Genomic DNA, 20,215 nt, shown 5'->3' with positions numbered 1-20,215 from the left:
TAAGTATTTTAGTCTAGTTTTAGTCAACGAAAACTGTTCACATTAAAGTCTAGTTTTAGTCAATGAAAACTGTTGAATCTGCTGATGCCCTTGCACTAGTAATTGTAATTCGAAGCAGTGTTGGCAACTCTTTCCCAGGGAAAGTAGCTAATGGTGACTCTGCCCACCCAGGCCAGTGTCGGCGTGCGGCAGTAGCAACGACAAGTGGACCGTATTTACAGTCCCTGCTCAGCCCGCAGCTGAGGGGAGAATGGAGGGAGGCTGGCTGTGCTGTGCAGAAAGCACTCAGACTTCTCTGGATATAATGTAGACAAGCAAGTACCTGTACATTTTGGGAACACAATGCCTCATACACATATAGATAAGACCCTTAGCTAAGACTGGGTAGGTTCTGTTGTAACTACTGTAATGTTTTTAAGACAGCTACATGTCAGCTACATCTATGATGCTGCAGCACAGGAACCTGAACTGCTGCATTGATATATAATAATAATATAATTAGTGTTAATTTTGTCGTCTATTTTAAAATGTTGTCGTAGTCTTAGTCCTGTGTCAAATGTCCTTGTTAGTTTTTATCATATTTAGTCAACCCCATCCTCTTTTTGTTTAGTCAACTTTTTTGTTTTAGTCGACTAAAAGTTTGAGTATTTTAGTCTCGTCTTAGTCTTGGGGAAAAAGGTAGTCGACTAACATTTTTCGTCATAGTTTTCGTCGACGAAATTAACACTATTTCAGAGCTCCGGTTTGTGATTTGACGTCATCAAAATGTTTGTTGACCTACATATAATTTGAGGTGTAAATTCGCTCCGATTATAGCAATATGTTGAATTCAGAGGCTATTTTACCAATTAAATTAGCTAGTTAACACAGCATTAGCCTGGACATTAAAGCATATGGATAGGATTAGCAGTTAAGATGTTATGTAACACTTTAGAACCATAGCAATTTTTAGCCGTGTGTGTGCGGACCTCCAGGTTGCTCTCCAGGCGGACCCAGCCCGGATCAGTGTCCCCTGCCTGGTGCTTCTGGAAGGCCTTCTCCAGCAGGAGGATGTTCTTCTGGTTGAACGGCTTCCAGCGACTCTTGGGCCTCATCTCCCACACCACACCAGAGCTGAGAGAGAGGGTGTGTGTGTGTGTGTCCATGTTTAAAGTCACAGTGAAATGTTAACTGACTTCCCATGTCACAAAATGAACCTATTTAACAATACATAAATACATGTTCTCATTGTAAAACATCCAATTTCTTCTGTACGGACGCCGCGAGACGCAAGTGAGGAAAATATTTCTAAATGTCTAATTCTGATCTAAATAGTTTTCTCTCCTGTATTTATGAGTTAAGAACATAATTTAATTTTTTTGAATATAATTTTTTGGGGCATTTTTGCCTTCATTGGACAGGACAGCAGGGAGACTGGAAAGCTGGGGAGAGAGAAAGGGGGCGACACGCGGCAAATGAGCACAGGCCGGACCTGAACCCGGGTTGGCCACACAAAGGACCAAGCCCCTGTGACACGCGCTCCACCAGGTGAGACACTGGGATGCCCCGACTTGAGAATATCTGAAAAAAGTTTTGCCAGGGTTCCTTGTTCATTTATTTTCATTTGTGGAAACCGTGTTTGTTGTGATAGTTATTTTGGCCGCAAGAGTGCACTAATGCTTTTAGTCCAGATATAAGACAGAGTACTGCATTGCAGGAAGGTTGGTTCTGATCAGACAACTGCACCCAGTTTGACCCGGTTCAGATCCAAACTTTCCTGGTAGGGGCAGAAAGGCATGATGGGACATCTATGCAAAGCAGCCATGGCGTCAGGCGCTCAGGACTGGTGGGCTGCGCGGGAGGCGATATTTTTTTCCCCATGATGGCGAAGGCTAGGCGAAGGCATGACCCCGCCCCTCTCTGCCTCTGATTGGCTGACTGCACTTCTGACTCGCCTGCTTCCCAGGCGAGTCAGAAGTCATCTCAAACAAGCCTAATATATTTAATTCAGTCACTAAGCATTATTTGTTCATAAAGTGAGCAGCAGGTGCAAAACAACCATTAAATCAACAAGCATGAGATGGCAGATGGCAGCATAGAATCAAAAGGTTATGTGTGAGATCAATAGCCTACTTGAATGTGTATTATTTATTTTCATTCTAAATGTCATCACCTTGTTTCTTCTGATTTATATTTCAATTCAAATACATGTCACTTGTGTTACAATGAGCTGAATTAAAGTTCAATGTAATGCAGTGATCCTGTTCTTATATCAGCCTTGATCATTCTCATGAGTCTTTCATCTTTTTTTTAGATGTCCCTATAGGCTACATACGTGCACTGCCAAGAGTAGCAGCAGTGTTATAAAGCACAGGGCCAGACTATATTAAAACATAAACACACATGGCGTCTTTCATTCAGGCTAGCAAGCAAAACTGCTGTCTGTCTGATCCACTGAGTCTCACCCATTGATGTCTCACCACAGACTGTAGAAAGAGATGCAGGATAGCTAAGCGAATGTGATTGGATGAACATTTGACGCTACGCCAATCAGAGGCAGAGAGGGGCGGGTCATGCCTTTTTTTTCATCATGGGAAAAAAATATCGCAGCCCTCAAAGGATCCAATTCACACTTCCTCCTCCTCCCCCTTTGATCACATGACTCAAATTCCCCAACTCCCCTCCTCCCCCACACACACACACACACACACACACACACACACACACACACACACACACACACACACACACAGTCAGTATTCATGCAGCAGGCTGCTGCATGGAGAGAGAACATGCGGTCTCTCCAACACAGAGAGAAAGAGGAGCCCTTTTTGCACTGAGAACACATGATACTGGTGTGAAGAAGGTCCGCCATTAGGAGCCCTCTGTCCTTTTTGTACACAACAAACCAGAAGGAAAGGAGGCGTGCCGTGAACCGACGTTAAAAGAAGGAAAGGAGGCGTGCCGTGAACCGAGGTTAAAAAGACAACAGCGTGCACGTCTAGTGTGACGTGTAATACAAGCGCGCCGCGCAGCTTCCCAAAACAACAACAACAACATGGCGCCGGAGTCGCCGCCAGACATGGCTGCTGTGCTTTTGGTAGCCGTTCATGTTCTGCAAATGCGAGCGAAGTTGCTGACGCTCCTCTTCCACATGATGGGAACAATGGCGGATTCGTGGGAGCAAATCGAGGCGAGGTTCGAGGAGGACCTGAAGAGGAGCCGGGAGCGCTTCGAGGAGGCGAGGCGCGCCAGGCTCAGGAGCCGCAGGCGGAGACGTTTGCTTCTCCTCGCACAGTGCGGACTGATCTCGGAGAGACGCATGTGGAGGAGAGAGAGACCACACGGGCCCGTGTTCTGGTCCAACATCCTCAACAATTTCAACGACGACGAGTGGCGCAGTCATTTCCGTATGTCGCGGGACACCTTCAGCTTCATCTCGGGACTCGTCGGGCCACACCTGACGCGCAGGACGACAAACTGGCGGCAGCCTCTGGAGCCTCGGCTGCGACTCGCCGTGGCGTTGTGGTGGTACGCTACCCCGTGTGAATATCGCTCCATTAGTTGTATTTTTGGCGTCGGTGTCGCCACGGTGTGCGTGTTGGTACGCCAGGTTACCAGAGCGCTGAAGACGCTGCTCTATAAACGCTTTGTTGACCTGCCGAGTGGCGCTCGTCTTCAGGAGACGGTGGACGCATTTGCCAGCCGGGGCCAGGGGTACCCACAGTGTGCCGGTGCCATCGGCGGCACACACATACCCATCCCCACCCCCAATGTCGACGCACCGGCCTACTACAATCAGAATGGGTGGCACTCCATTGTCCTACAAGCTGTTGTTGATCACAGATGCTGGTAAGGAGCAGGGCATTTGTGCTAAAACATTTTCAACAAGTTGGCCTTGCTAACTTTGTACTTTGTCACACTTTACTACTCTGTTTTATATCTTGTATTAAGTTGTAAATGTATTTGTACGTATTGTGTAGTCTATATGTATATATATATGTGTGTGTATATGTATATACATTTTTTGTAGAGAGACCTGGCCAAGAAAGCAGCATAACGTTACAGACACATTTTAACATAAACAATACAAACAAAAACATCTAAAACGTAAGAAAATACACATCCATTTACTCAACAACAGGGTTGTATACAAGTTCATTATGGATCAAAACATTTGCAGACCTGGATTTCAGCTTCCTCCACCTGGAGGTTTAGTGAGCGTTGGAGTTCATTCCAGGCCAGAGGGGCAGACACCTGGAAAGCTTTCTTGCCAAACTCAGTCCTTGTCTTAGGTACAGTCAGCAGGATGCAGTTTTGAGACCTAATAGTAGGGTCATCTGTGGCACTTCCGTGACCGTGGAGAGCGAAGGTCCGTTTCTCAATGGATTTGTCATCTAGGAGGGTTAATAAACAAATTTAGCCGGGGTGTATTTTTAAAAGAGGCGGGGAAAATATTTGAGAGACCAAAATCCAAAATGTCTGCCGTGGAAATGAACTTTTTAATGGTTTGACCTACAATGATGCACAATACATGGTTTCAGAGCTTATTCTGGTCAAGGAATACATATTTGTTGTTTATATAATGATTTGACCTATTTTTGACCTTCAAATCCAAGATGGCTGCCAATTTTGAGGCAGTTTTTTCAAAATCGTCATAGAGCCTTCATATTAGGCTTGAATGACAGGTCTTCTCATGATGAGTTGAATAATATACAGTATAAGTACACAGAAGTAATCTCTGAGGTCAATAAAGTCAATGTTTGTGTGTAAACAACAGTTGCTGATTTGCGGTTTCCCATTAAATAGGGTAGGCTACTGAGAATATGGTGTCCAGTTCATCCCATCACATTTTCATAATGAACCAAAAACAATTTTGCACTATAGCCTAACATAAAATAGTATTCTGTATGCAAAGCTAGCAAGGTTAGTTGCTTGAGCTGAATTTAAAGGTCAACTCAAAACAAACAATGAAATTAACTTTGAAATTAAAACTGAATCCTAGGCTACTAAATTTCATCAGCACACAGTAAAGGAAACTTGTCTTTGAACTCAGCTGACTGTCTAGTCCTAATCCCTGTTGTGCAATGTCCCTTTTCAGTGAAGTTTTTGTTTTTGTTAAGAGTATGGACTTTTAATCTTGACCTTGTTGGTAGGCAACGGGCCTTTTTCAGTCAAGCATTTTCAGATTAGCTCAGTCAGTCTGTGAAGCAGTCAGTGTCAGCACTTGCGCGAGCTCGCTTTTTCTCTAACTAATGTTAACATTACACACTTTAAGACACTTTGTTTGGGGATATCAACGTTATTCACTAGTCTAAAGATAGTTCTACCATCAAGAACATATAAAACAAAAGCAAAAACAATTTTTATTTGCAGAAGTCATCATTGATATTTGGTCTTAGCTAACGTTAGGTAACGTTATTATTTTTAGCTAAAGTTAATGTTATCTGTCTCCACACTTCTGTCAACTGACATATGCATTTGCTTTTGAAAATAAACAGCCTGGCTTGCTTAAGCATAACTGAAGATTAAATAGAAATATAACATGACGAATGCATGTACCGATTGGTTGCCCCATCTTCCCAGGAGGTGTTGGTGTAAACATCATCAAATTTATCAAGTCCTGACCAGTCTTGGGCTTTTAATTGTAAGCTGTCCCATTTGCCTTGATTTATTGTATCGGTGGGCTTGCAAGGCTTGTCACATTTTAGGACACATTCATAGGACATTGTGTGCTTTGTCTTTCATTGGGAGGGAAAGCAACTTGCTATTATATTACTGTTATATTATATTGCTGTTATACGCTGTTTATTTTCAAAAGCAAATGCATATGTCAGTTGACAGAAGTGTGGAGACAGATAACATTAACTTTAGCTAAAAAATAATAACGTTACCTAACGTTAGCTAACACCAAATATCAATGATGACTTCTGCAAGTAAAAATTGTTTTTGCTTTTGTTTTATATGTTCTTGATGGTAGAACTATCTTTAGACTAGTGAATAACGTTGATATCCTCAAACAAAGTTATTATTTTTATTATATATCCCCCCCCCCCCCCCCCCGATTTTTTATCCCATTTTTATCCCCCATTAGTGCTAACGTAATTTCTTTATCCTGGTTGCTACTCCACCCTCTGCCGATCTGGGGAGAACCGAAACTGGCTCCATGCTTCCTCCGAGACATGGGCAGTTAGCCAGCCGCTTCTTTTCACCTGACAGGGGAAGCTTCACCGGTAGGACATAGCACGTGGGAGGTTCACACTATTCCAACCAGTTCCCCTCCCTCTGAACAGGCGCCCTTAACGACCAGAGGAGGAACCACATTAGCAACCAGGATATTGCATGTTTTTGGTGAAGGGGGTTCCTATATGAAGGAAACCCCCGGGAGGCACGGGGAGAACATGCAAACTCCACACAGAAAGGCCCTTTTGACGACCCCACCCGGGCGGTGGGCACTCGAGGACATGCGGACGGGCACGCATTCCTTCAGCGTTCACATCGTCCCAGGTGGGAATCGAACCCACGACCTTCGAGCTGTGAGGCGATAGTGCTTACCACTACACCACCGTACCTCCTTTTATATCCTCAAACAAAGTGTCTTAAAGTGTGTAATGTTAACATTAGTTAGAGAAAAAGCGAGCTCGCGCAAGTGCTGACACTGACTGCTTCACAGACTGACTGAGCTAATCTGAAAATGCTTGACTGAAAAAGGGCCGTTGCCTACCAACAAGGTCAAGATTAAAAGTCCATACTCTTAACAAAAACTAAAACTTCACTGAAAAGGGACATTGCACAACAGGGATTAGGACTAGACAGTCAGCTGAGTTCAAAGACAAGTTTCCTTTACTGTGTGCTGATGAAATTTAGTAGCCTAGGATTCAGTTTTAATTTCAAAGTTAATTTCATTGTTTGTTTTGAGTTGACCTTTAAATTCAGCTCAAGCAACTAACCTTGCTAGCTTTGCATACAGAATACTATTTTATGTTAGGCTATAGTGCAAAATTGTTTTTGGTTCATTATGAAAATGTGATGGGATGAACTGGACACCATATTCTCAGTAGCCTACCCTATTTAATGGGAAACCGCAAATCAGCAACTGTTGTTTACACACAAACATTGACTTTAATGACCTCAGAGATTACTTCTGTGTACTTATACTGTATATTATTCAACTCATCATGAGAAGACCTGTCATTCAAGCCTAATATGAAGGCTCTATGACGATTTTGAAAAAACTGCCTTTTAGAGCTCAAAATTGGCAGCCATCTTGGATTTGAAGGTCAAAAATAAGTCAAATCATTATATAAACACCAAATATGTATTCCTTGACCAGAATAAGCTCTGAAACCATGTATTGTGCAACATTGTAGGTCAAACCATTAAAAAGTTCATTTCCACGGCAGACATTTTGGATTTTGGTCTCTCAAATATTTTCCCCGCCTTTTTTAAAAATACACCCCGGCTAAATTTGTTTATTAACCCTCCTAGATGACAAATCCATTGAGAAACGGACCTTCGCTCTCCACGGTCACGGAAGTGCCACAGATGACCCTACTATAAGCTGATAAGAACTATTTTCTTGTAAATTAATGCAGGAGCATAGATAAGATGGTATATATGTAACTTGTGCACCAACTACACCAAGCCACTTTCTCATTGTGATGGATGATCTGTACGTGTCTTGTCATTTTGTCTCTCCAGCTTCACACATGTGTTTGTAGGTTGGCCTGGTCGCTCTCATGCTGCTGAGGTGTTTTCCAACTCGCCCATCTACAGGAAGGCAGAGGAGCAAGACGGGTACCTCTTCCCACGTGAGGTAAATACATATGTACCTCATTTTACAGTCATATCTGTAGATCAATCAATTTATTCCATTCTTAAAACTAACTTCTTTCTCTCTCTCTCCCTCTTAAAAAAAAAAAACTAACCTAAACTTTACCACTATTCCTTCCGAAGTTGTAGTTGTCATAGACTGTGTTGCATAGTTGATTGCTCTATTGCTGACAAAAATGTGTTATTGTAAGTCGCTTTGGATAAAAGCGTCTGCCAAATGTCGTAATGTAATTTAATTTCACATGTTGGGCATCAAAAAAAAAAAAAAAAAAGAAAGTCCCGCACACTGTGAAGTTGCAATCAAATTTGTTTTACTGTGACGTTTCGGTCACCGACCTTTTTCAAACAAACATTTAACAGAGGTGAGAAAACCATCTTAAATAGGGGCTGGCAGTTTCGTTGTAGCCAATCCAAGCTCCCCACGGAGACTGGCGTTCAGCTCTGACAAGACGAGTCAATTACCTAAAAGGTACAACACTGATCGAGTGATCTGTACAAATAAACATTTTACAAATACACTTCAGTGTGTGAACTGCTAAAACAAAGAGAATCTTTCTGGATCCACACGTTACAAACATTGGCACCAAAAGGACTGAATGATGAACTGCTATTCAACATGTTCCTGTGATCCCTGTTTACATTGTATTTTCTATTTTTCTACTATATATTTTAAATATTTTCCATTCCTCCTCAAGGAGCCAAGGAGCTTAAACCTTACATGTGTGGGCTGGGCACAGAACAGTCAGGTTTTTTCATCATAATCCCTGCCTACTGTGTCCTTTTCCACACGTGTATGAAATACTATGGATTATTTAGAGAAGTCTCTGTGTTCTCCCCTAAATTTATCATCTATTTATCTCTTGTTATTATTCATTTTTTTCGCTTGGTTACTGTGAAGCTCACTCTGTGTATAGACTATCTGCGTGCAGGTTCCCCCTTTAATTTTTCACTGCGGGGTCCCTGTTTCCCAGGATTTAATTGAAGACAGTCTGGCCTAAACTAACCACTGTACCATTATGCCTTTTTGTCTATTTATTATCATTGTCTTTCTGTCTAATTCCCTGTGAAGCTTCACCTTGTTTATTCACACACTGAAGTGTATTTGTAAAATGTTTATTTGTACAGATCACTCGATCAGTGTTGTACCTTTTAGGTAATTGACTCGTCTTGTCAGAGCTGAACGCCAGTCTCCGTGGGGAGCTTGGATTGGCTACAACGTACCTGCCAGCCCCTATTTAAGATGGTTTTCTCACCTCTGTTAAATGTTTGTTTGAAAAAGGTCGGTGACCGAAACGTCACAGTAAAACAAATTTGATTGCAACTTCACAGTGTGCGGGACTTTCTTTTTTTTTTCACTTATTACGGACGTTTTTGTCTTTGCCTGACGCACCTGGCCTGAAAGATGTGCGGAGTTTCTCTTCAACATGTTGGGCATCACCTGGTATAACGTGTGCCATCAAAGCTTAGTCCTTCACGCAGCCGACCCGGGTTCAAATCCAACCTGCAGTCATTTGCTGCATGTTCTGTCCTCTCTCTCTCCCTACCTTCACATACTGTCCTATCAAATGAAGGCAGAATGGCCAAAAAAAATCATTTGTCACATGTAATCATGGAACCCGCACACACTTATGCTCCAAATAATGCTTTACTTCTTAACACGTAACTGCCATTGACGTATTAATACGTCAAAAATACAACGGTCGATTTTTTTTTGCCCCCCGCGTCTCCTATGGAGATATTGGAAGTATTGAATGTGTATAATCTATTTTACCGACCAGCTAGGTGGCGACGGTCCTCTCCCGACAGAGAGAAAGTCAACCAAAAGCAGCCGCCTCCCGCGGCTGCTTCCTCCATTCTCAAGGAAATGGCTTGGCGATTTTACAGTCAGAAACGAACGAGCCTCATTCTCATACTGTAGGCGGGGACGCTTTCGCGCTGCTGCGGTGGGGGGTTCCAGAAATGGACTGGGTGGGCAGCATAAAGCCTAGAGTCGCACGGGGCTTCATCGGGGCTCTCAAACCCAAGAGACGAGTGAGACCTATCCACACTCGCTGCCAGGGAGGGAGGCTGCTCAAACTCGCTGCCAGGGAGGGAGGCTGCTCAAACTCGCAGCAGCAGAGCACTCGCTTGTGACAAACGCAGGCTGAAAGCCACTAGACACGCCCACGGAGGGAGGAGTTGAAGGAGAGGGCGTTCGGAACTATATTGTTTGGATGTCTGATCTCTCACTAGCTGTGTTTCCATTAGTTTTTCGCAAAATAATTGCGATATTTCTACAACTTCGACAATGTACAATTGCGACTTGTAGGCGTTTCCATTGAAGTTGAGTTTGGTCACCTGAACGCAATTCCCATTAGCCTACCAGCAGCTGCCTGCCACAGTGGATCTGCCCCATATCCCGTCCCCTGCATGCTCAAATCCAACCAATGGTCAATGCAAATCACAACATGAAGTTACAACACATATAAACGAGCCTGATTATCAATTCAAAATAAAATTAGTTGCAAAATGTTGCTGGCTGCGGTGAATGCAGTGAGCGCGACAGGCAGAGGAAAAAAGCCTAATAGCCTAATAGCCTACAACTGGTCCGATTTAGAGATGGAGGGGGGAAAAGGCTGATTTGGTCAATAATCACAATTTTGTGTAGCTATTATAATTATAACACTGCACCTGAAACGTGTGTAATGTATTACTCACAGTCACTGTATTCACTTCAGTCAGGAGCACGCACCGCACCGGTCTGCTTTTCCAAAGCAGAATGGGTCACATGACGTGCCAATGCGAAAAAACTGTTTCCATTACACTTTTGCGATAAACTGCTATATCGACACGTCTGAAAAACCACCTCATGAGAGCGCAAAAACGTTTTGCGATATTTGGGAGGTTTTTCGAAATTTACGTGTTTCCATTACCCAATTTCTATTGCGATATTTAGATTTTGCGCATTTATGAGGGTAATGGAAACACGACTTCTGATGCCAAAAATAAATGGTTAAAGTGACTGTTCTGCCTGTTTGATTGAATTTCACAAAACTGCGATTATCTCAGCTTTCACTCTCAGACGCTAAAACCATGCTGTACTCAACGGCTAATATCTACATAACTACTAACTCTACAAACTAACTCTTTTAGACAGAGAAAGCACACATTCTATTAGTACTTTTGTGAACTTTGTGTTGACAAACTCCAAGCAGAAAATAATCCTCGGCTCTTGTAAAATGAGCCAGAATCATGCCAGAATCCTCAAAAAACGGCTTGGCAAAAGCTACCTACAGCAAAAAAAAAACGGCTGGCAGTCAATGTGTTAAGACTAAGACAACGTTTTGAGCCTCAAGTCATCTTGTCGTCACTTTTCACATGTAATAATCATACAGGGTGCAATCACAGTGATACTGTGGCACCTTTCTGACAAAACTAACTGTGTGTGTACTGCTACACATATTTAACAGAGCTGACACACCTGACACCTTTCTGAGAAAACTAACTGTGTGTTTACTGCTACACGTATTTAACAGAGCTGACACACCTGACACCTTTCTGAGAAAACTAACTGTGTGTTTACTGCTACACGTATTTAACAGAGCTGACACACCTGACACCTTTCTGACAAAACTAACTGTGTGTTTACTGCTACACGTATTTAACAGAGCTGACACACCTGACACCTTTCTGAGAAAACTAACTGTGTGTTTACTGCTACACGTATTTAACAGAGCTGACACACCTGACACCTTTCTGACAAAACTAACTGTGTGTGTACTGCTACACGTATTTAACAGAGCTGACACACCTGACACCTTTCTGACAAAACTGTGTGTTTACTGCTACACGTATTTACACATCTGCGTTGCTCTCTCCACAGAAATCCATCACTGTTAACGGAGTGGAAGTCCCTGTGCATCTAATCGGAGACACAGCGTACCCCATCAGGAAGTGGCTGATGACGGGCTTCACACGCGACCACCTACTCGCTGAGCAGCAGAAAGCCTTCACCTTCAAGCTGGGCTCGGCGATGACGGTGGTAGAAAGTGCATTCGGACGTCTCAAAGGTCGCTGGAGGTGCCTGGCCAAACGAAATGACATTTCTACCTCCTTTGTGTCGGATGTTGTGGTCGCCTGTTGTATTCTACACAACATCTGTGAGATCCATAAGGAGCACTTCTTACCAGAGTGGAACACTGAGCATCCAGACCTCCCTGCTCCTCACAGTGTTGCTTACTATGGTGAACATGAACCGTCTCACCAAGCTATCCGGGATGCTATTATGTCCATTTTGTAGCTGTTTACACACGTCAGATGTCAGACCAGACAACAACAAACATGTTGGCTGTTTACACACGTCAGATGTCAGACCAGACAACAACAAACATGTAGACTGTTTACACACATCAGACCAGACAACAACGAACATGTAGACTGTTTACACACGTCAGATGTCAGACCAGACAACAACGAACATGTAGGCTGTTTACACACGTCAGATGTCAGACCAGACAACAACGAACATGTAGGCTGTTTACACACGTCAGATGTCAGACCAGACAACAACGAACATGTAGGCTGTTTACACACGTCAGATGTCAGACCAGACAACAACGAACATGTAGACTGTTTACACACATCAGATGTCAGACCAGACAACAACAAACATGTAGGCTGTTTACACACGTCAGATGTCAGACCAGACAACAACGAACATGTAGGCTGTTTACACACGTCAGATGTCAGACCAGACAACAACGAACATGTAGGCTGTTTACACACGTCAGATGTCAGACCAGACAACAACGAACATGTAGACTGTTTACACACATCAGATGTCAGACCAGACAACAACAAACATGTAGGCTGTTTACACACGTCAGATGTCAGACCAGACAACAACGAACATGTAGGCTGTTTACACACGTCAGATGTCAGACCAGACAACAACAAACATGTAGACTGTTTACACACATCAGATGTCAGACCAGACAACAACAAACATGAGGGGGAAGCCAGTGAGATGTGTTGTCCAGATGTCTTGACCCATGTTTTAAGGCATAGCTGCTATAATGCACTTGCTATAAGAACCAAGTTGGATGTGTGTGAAAATGACAAGGTGTGTGATGTGCAAACACCTTCCATTATAACTGCAGAAGTGGATAGGAGGCACCCGAAAAACAAGCTTTACATTCAATGTGATGCTAAGATATTACTTGAAAAAGTTTTTTTGTTTTTCTACTTGAGTATGTAAATATTGTACATAATATTGATACATTCGTTTTTTCAGATTTTCATTTTTTTACAGCATGACATTCTTCAAGACGTTGGCTTTCTTTCTATGTACCGGTATCTTAACAGCCATTGTTACATTTGTTACAAATGCTGTGAGATTTTCTAAGTGGGAGGTGGCTATTTCCTGTAAATAAACTTGATTTTCTGATGATTCTTTCTTTCCTTGTTCTTAAATTCTAATCATGGTCAATCACATGTGTGGTGGTCTGCAGAAACATGTTGCTGCTGCACCTTGTTGGCAATGAGCAAAAGACAGCTGAAAATTTGTTTTTCATGTATTTTCAGTGATTTGGTTACTTTCATCTCCGTAGTACTGTTTAGTACATCACAGTGAATAATTATTTTCATAAAACAAAGGGAGAAGTATTGTTTTGGTGGAATGCCACTCTAGAAAATAAAATGTGGAATGTTTAAAGCCTTTCTCACATTTTACTTTTAGACACATAACATTAAAATACGAATAACTTTTGATCTGCGAGCTATTGCAGTCATTCAATAAGTTATATACTCTATAGGGGAGAGTTTCTAATTTATGAAGATGTCAAAAAATGAAAATTTCAAATTCCCTCCATGTGAAGGTTTTTGCAGACCACACATAATCGCCTCCAAATCGAGTGCGATTCAGTGTGTTGTGGCGCTCCCCTCGGGAAGAGCCTGGTGACGGGAGGAGTGGAGCTCAGCTGCCTTCGTGTTGCCGAGCGGAGAGTGCAGCACGTTGGCCTGGAATCTCCGAAGTGCAACCCCTGACAACCAAGCTCTCGGATGCGCGCGCCATTATCGCTGCTGTAACGATACGATATCCCTGGAATGCGCGTTTTAACGAGCCAGTTACATTTCTTTGCATTCTTAGAGATTATAGTTTTTGTTTTTTATCCATGTTTCTAACAATTGGCCAAGTTAGTAGTTAGTTTATGGGATAGGAATTCTGCCAGATGACAGGCACTAGGCACCATTTTCGACTTCATTTGGAAGAGAAAATTATCCAGAAATGAAGATTTGATTGACAGCTGCATGTCGTGATATGATTGGTTGAAATGGGGTAGAAATTTGATAGTACTGGGTGACGTCAGCAAACTGTAAATTACTGTTATCAATGAAATCTTGAAAAACGAACTTTTGACGTGAAAAAGTGTGAAAAACTAAAGAAATTAGATTGTTGTGATTTGTTTTGCATACATTATTAAATAGGTGCACTGCATGCATACCCAGGTATTTGAACTAAAAGAAAAGAAAAGTCATTCTTGGGTTCAGCTAGACTTTAAGACCCCTTTTGTAACATTCACCAAGTCATAAACACAGGAGAGAAAACTATTTAGATCAGACTTAGAAAATGGATCGCCAAATTATTTTCCTCTCTTGCATCTCAGGGCTTTGTAGATCACGATCCCCCTGAAGATTGTCCATGGTTGCTCTTGGCCCCGCCCCTGCTCCCTGTGTCTATGTGTGTGTGTGTGTGTGTGTGTGTGTGTGTGGGGTGTGTGTGTGTGTGTGTGTGTGTGTGTGTGTGTGTGTGTGGTGTGCGTACCTGGTGATGCCGACGTAGGCGATCTCTTGGCGGTTGGTGTTGTTGATGAGCGACAGGCCGAGGTTCTGCAGCGACACGTTGACTTCCTGCTGGAACTGCTCCAGCTCCTCCGCCTGCCGCGCCTTCGTCACCACGGCAACGTCCTCCGTGAACAGCAGCACCCGCTGACGCCCATCCAGGAAGGACACCCAGTGCACCTGAGACAGGCTGTCATACGCAAACTGACCACACTCATCCTGCACAGACACAGAGACAGACAGACAGACAGACAGGCAGGCAGGCAGGCAGACAGACAGACAGACAGGCAGGCAGGCAGACAGACAGACAGACAGACAGACAGGCAGGCAGACAGACAGACAGACAGGCAGACAGACAGACAGACAGGCAGGCAGGCAGACAGACAGACAGACAGACAGACAGACAGACAGACAGACAGACAGACAGACAGGCAGGCAGACAGACAGACAGACCGACAGACAGACACACACAGATTGATTAGATATTTTATTGATTCTTTGCAGGAAATTACTTTGTCACATAATGCAGCGACCTTCAAAATCAGATATATATATATATATATATTATATATCTTTTTTGTATTGCCCTACATATTTTGGTATTTTTTTGTACTAAAATACTGACTTCTACTAAAATGCTGAATGTGCAAAAAGTGACTTGAATATCTAAAATCTAAAAGTATAAAAATACAAGTGCATAACTGTTAAGCTGTGTTCACACCGAGATATTTATTTTTCTCTCTGTCGCTCGATTCAACCCTTTGGAATCGCTCTGTCGCTGTGTTTAAATCGCTCGTCAACAGGCACAAGAATTGACAGACATCTGGGGGCTATAACGTTACGCAACGTCATGATGTTTGTCCACTACGAGCCACCGTAGTTGTTTACAAGCTAAGCCTATCAGCGTGCTCCTAACGTGAGCTCTATACCGGTAGTACAGACTTCACTCCATGTCAGCTGTCAGCCTGTCAATCAGCTGTCAATGTGGTTTGTTGCCACACAATAAACCAGCGGTTTGTTCCAAGCCAGTGTGATCCTTGACTCACTCTCACACGGCAGCCAATCAGCGTTGAACAGCGAGCGACTGATGCCAGCTCAAGTTGGGATATTTCATCTCGAGCGACGAGCGAATTTTCACCCTATCGCTCCGTCTCTGTCGCTTGGACGCCCAGCGATTTTTCTCCCGGGCGAATATACGCTCAATCGCTCGTCTGCATTTAATAGGTCGGTGTGAACGCACCTTTACTCCCACAGCCACCGACTAAAAACTAAAAGTATATGCTGAGAAGTGCATGTATACACAGCATACAATTATTTATAGTGCAAATTGAATACCCTGATGGCAGCTACGGGGAGGACATTTTTAAAGTGAGTCAGAAGGGGTTAAAAGTATGTAAGTGTCTCTTACCTTGACCAGGTCCAGCTGTCCGGAATGTTCACTGCAGCTCCAGCTGAGGGTCCGAACGCCGGCCGGATTCTCCCAAGAAAACCTCTGAGCCTCTCCTGGCTTCAACTGACGAGTCACAGAGGAACCACTGAGAGAGACAGACAGACACACAGACACACAGACAGAGAGGCAGACAGACAGAGAGACAGACAGACACACAGACACACAGACAGATAGAGAGGCAGACAGACAGACAGACAGATAGAGAGACAGACACACAGATAGATAGAGAGACAGACAGACAGACAGATAGAGAGACAGACAGACAGACAGACAGACACACAGACAGATAGACAGATAGAGAGACATACAGATAGAGACAGACAGACAGACACACAGATAGATAGAGAGACAGACAGACAGACAGACAGACAGACACACAGACAGATAGACAGATAGAGAGACATACAGATAGAGACAGACAGACACACAGACAGACAGACAGATAGAGAAACAGACAAACAGACAGACAGAGAGACAGACAGACAGATAGAGAGACAGACACACAGACAGGCAGACACACAGACAGACACATTCATATAGAGAAAGATAAATATAGAGATATATATAGAGACAGTGTGGAAACAGTATTCTAACACTAGCCTGGTTAAAACCATCCAGATCCGTGAACTGTTTGGTTCTGTGGATCCGTCTGGACTCAGAGCTGTGCACAGTCATTTGAGTGGGTGGAAGTAGCCAGTCCTTCAGCCAATCAGCATCAGATCCAGTCAAATCTAAATCCACTCAGAACAACGGCGAAAACATATTTTCTGCTGAGAAACCTCGCTGGTGCAACTCCTGTACTTGTTTAATTGTTGTTATGGAATCTATTTCTGCAATAACTGCACTTATGGCTGTTTAAACTCAATGAACGTTGATGTTACTGCTCGAGCCGGAGAGCCACGGAGGCAGCCATTTTTACTGCCATGGTTACTGACCTCTGTCTGTAGCAGACTGTGACCCAGGGCGTGTGGTTACTGACCTCTGTCTGTAGCAGACTGTGACCCAGGGCGTGTGGTTACTGACCTCTGTCTGTAGCAGACTGTGACCCAGGGCGTGTGGTTACTGACCTCTGTCTGTAGCAGACTGTGACCCAGGGCCTGTTGTTACTGACCTCTGTCTGTAGCAGACTGTGACCCAGGGCGTGTGGTTACTGACCTCTGTCTGTAGCAGACTGTGACCCAGGGCCTGTTGTTACTGACCTCTGTCTGTAGCAGACTGTGACCCAGGGCGTGTGGTTACTGACCTCTGTCTGTAGCAGACTGTGACCCAGGGCGTGTGGTTACTGACCTCTGTCTGTAGCAGACTGTGACCCAGGGCGTGTGGTTACTGACCTCTGTCTGTAGCAGACTGTGACCCAGGGCGTGTGGTTACTGACCTCTGTCTGTAGCAGACTGTGACCCAGGGCGTGTTGTTACTGACCTCTGTCTGTAGCAGACTGTGACCCAGGGCATGCTGTTACTGACCTCTGTCTGTAGCAGACTGTGACCCAGGGCGTGTTGTTACTGACCTCTGTCTGTAGCAGACTGTGACCCAGGGCGTGTGGTTACTGACCTCTGTCTGTAGCAGACTGTGACCCAGGGCCTGTTGTTACTGACCTCTGTCTGTAGCAGACTGTGACCCAGGGCGTGTGGTTACTGACCTCTGTCTGTAGCAGACTGTGACCCAGGGCGTGTGGTGACTGACCTCTGTCTGTAGCAGACTGTGACCCAGGGTGTGTGGTTACTGACCTCTGTCTGTAGCAGACTGTGACCCAGGGCGTGTGGTTACTGACCTCTGTCTGTAGCAGACTGTGACCCAGGGCATGCTGTTACTGACCTCTGTCTGTAGCAGACTGTGACCCAGGGCGTGTTGTTACTGACCTCTGTCTGTAGCAGACTGTGACCCAGGGTGTGTGGTTACTGACCTCTGTCTGTAGCAGACTGTGACCCAGGGCCTGTGGTTACTGACCTCTGTCTGTAGCAGACTGTGACCCAGGGCGTGTTGTTACTGACCTCTGTCTGTAGCAGACTGTGACCCAGGGCGTGTGGTTACTGACCTCTGTCTGTAGCAGACTGTGACCCAGGGCGTGTGGTTACTGACCTCTGTCTGTAGCAGACTGTGACCCAGGGCGTGTGGTTACTGACCTCTGTCTGTAGCAGACTGTGACCCAGGGCGTGTGGTTACTGACCTCTGTCTGTAGCAGACTGTGACCCAGGGTGTGTGGTTACTGACCTCTGTCTGTAGCAGACTGTGACCCAGGGCGTGTGGTTACTGACCTCTGTCTGTAGCAGACTGTGACCCAGGGCCTGTTGTTACTGACCTCTGTCTGTAGCAGACTGTGACCCAGGGCGTGTGGTTACTGACCTCTGTCTGTAGCAGACTGTGACCCAGGGCGTGTGGTTACTGACCTCTGTCTGTAGCAGACTGTGACCCAGGGCCTGTGGTTACTGACCTCTGTCTGTAGCAGACTGTGACCCAGGGCGTGTTGTTACTGACCTCTGTCTGTAGCAGACTGTGACCCAGGGCGTGTGGTTACTGACCTCTGTCTGTAGCAGACTGTGACCCAGGGCGTGTGGTTACTGACCTCTGTCTGTAGCAGACTGTGACCCAGGGCGTGTGGTTACTGACCTCTGTCTGTAGCAGACTGTGACCCAGGGCGTGTGGTTACTGACCTCTGTCTGTAGCAGACTGTGACCCAGGGCGTGTGGTTACTGACCTCTGTCTGTAGCAGACTGTGACCCAGGGTGTGTGGTTACTGACCTCTGTCTGTAGCAGACTGTGACCCAGGGCGTGTGGTTACTGACCTCTGTCTGTAGCAGACTGTGACCCAGGGCGTGTGGTTGACGATGAGAGCCGGAGCTGCTCCTTCATAGTAGTCAGTGAAGCCGATAACAGTGGAGTGATCTGAGATGTTCACGTCCACGATGATCCCTCCATACTGTGAGTCAAAGGTCAAAGGTAGTTTTATTGTCCCCGCAGGGAAATTGGTTTGCAGACAGAAGATCTAAAAACACACATAGTGCAACACAAACACTAAAACAGGCACAAAAATCCTCACATAAAACAACAAGGGCTAAAAACAAACAAACACTTAAGAGTCAAGATAAAACTACAGCTAAAAACATACATAAAACAAAAAAGCACAAAAAAGCACAGGGCAATGAACAAGTATCACAAAGTGCAAAAGGTAGCATCATAAAAAGTGCAAGAGTGAGCAGCAAAGTGCAAAACAGGCCAAGCCAAGGAATTTGAGTTCTCTCTGCCATTTAGCAGCTGAGAAGAGAGAGAGACAGATATTTGTTATTTTTTAACCCCCAAAATCAAATGTGCGCAATATATTACCGTAAATTCCGGACTATAAGCCGCGGCTTTTTTCCCGTTTTTTGGCCCCTGCGGCTTATATAACGGTGCATCTTATCTATGGATTTTTTCAGAAAAAAAATTTCAAATACAAATAAAATCTCTCTTTTTTAGCACTCTTTCTACCTATAAATCCACTTCTGTTTTAATTTCCTCTGTTGCCCTCTTTTCACCACACCGCGGACACTGTGTGCACTGTCGAAATAAACAAAGGTGTTGTGTTATGTTGTTTTGTTGAAATGTTACGGTAATACGGTAAATGGGAGCTTCCTCAAACAGCCAACAATCCCCTCTGTGCGTGAACCCTTACATATGGTAATTACGGTAAGCAAAGTTCATCAGCCCGGAATCACAACAAGACGAGCAGTCTGTCTCTCACTTACCATGGGGAAGGTACGCAGAAATTCACACGACGCAGCATTCAAGCTGAAAGCAGTCGAACTCGCACTAAAAGAGGGAAACAGAGCAGCCGCGCGTACTCTGGGCATAAATGAATCGATGGTGAGACGTTGGAAAAAGCAGCAGGAGGAACTGTCTCAGTGTAAGAAAACAAAAAAGTCCTTCAGAGGCCACAAAAGCAGATGGCCGGAGCTTGAAGATTCCCTTGAGGACTGGGTGTTGACCCAGCGAGCAGACGGCCGAGGCGTTTCCACGGTGCAGATCCGACTGAAGGCAAAAACAGTAGCCACCGAGATGAAAATTGAACATTTCAGAGGTGGGCCATCTTGGTGCTTTCGTTTCATGAGACGAAAGGGACTGTCTGTCCGGGCGCGGACGACTGTGTGCCAACAACTC

The 20,215-nt window shown here is 44.5% G+C and overlaps 3 protein-coding genes across 3 annotated transcripts in view; 1 reads left to right on the top strand and 2 right to left on the bottom strand.

Annotated features, from left to right (window-relative positions):
• Nucleotides 1-20,215, bottom strand: part of LOC310791599 (protein NLRC3-like) — a gene marked incomplete at both ends in the record, with an annotated part of 346,801 nt that overhangs the window by 184,654 nt on the left and 141,932 nt on the right. The gene's annotated exons all lie outside the window — the stretch shown is intronic.
• Nucleotides 1-20,215, bottom strand: part of LOC310791344 (intermembrane lipid transfer protein VPS13C-like) — a gene marked incomplete at its 5' end in the record, with an annotated part of 155,361 nt that overhangs the window by 29,733 nt on the left and 105,413 nt on the right. The window contains 4 exons of the mRNA XM_083653030.1: nucleotides 969-1,113; nucleotides 14,615-14,850; nucleotides 16,040-16,166; nucleotides 18,865-18,998. Coding sequence (XP_083509156.1) covers nucleotides 969-1,113; nucleotides 14,615-14,850; nucleotides 16,040-16,166; nucleotides 18,865-18,998 — 642 coding nt within the window. The remainder of the gene's footprint in view (nucleotides 1-968; nucleotides 1,114-14,614; nucleotides 14,851-16,039; nucleotides 16,167-18,864; nucleotides 18,999-20,215) is intronic.
• Nucleotides 3,038-12,091, top strand: LOC310791136 (uncharacterized protein; the record flags this gene model as incomplete). The annotated part of the gene is made up of 3 exons (XM_083652833.1): nucleotides 3,038-3,831; nucleotides 7,681-7,795; nucleotides 11,675-12,091. The coding sequence occupies 3 exons, from the start codon at nucleotides 3,038-3,040 to the stop codon at nucleotides 12,089-12,091; spliced, it is 1,326 nt and encodes a 441-aa protein (XP_083508959.1).

This window comes from Poromitra crassiceps, assembly GCF_964638095.1.
Source record: "Poromitra crassiceps genome assembly, chromosome: 16".
Taxonomy (NCBI): domain Eukaryota; kingdom Metazoa; phylum Chordata; class Actinopteri; order Beryciformes; family Melamphaidae; genus Poromitra; species Poromitra crassiceps.
The sequence above is the reverse complement of the archived record's forward strand: the minus strand, read 5'-3'. Positions and strand labels throughout refer to the sequence as shown.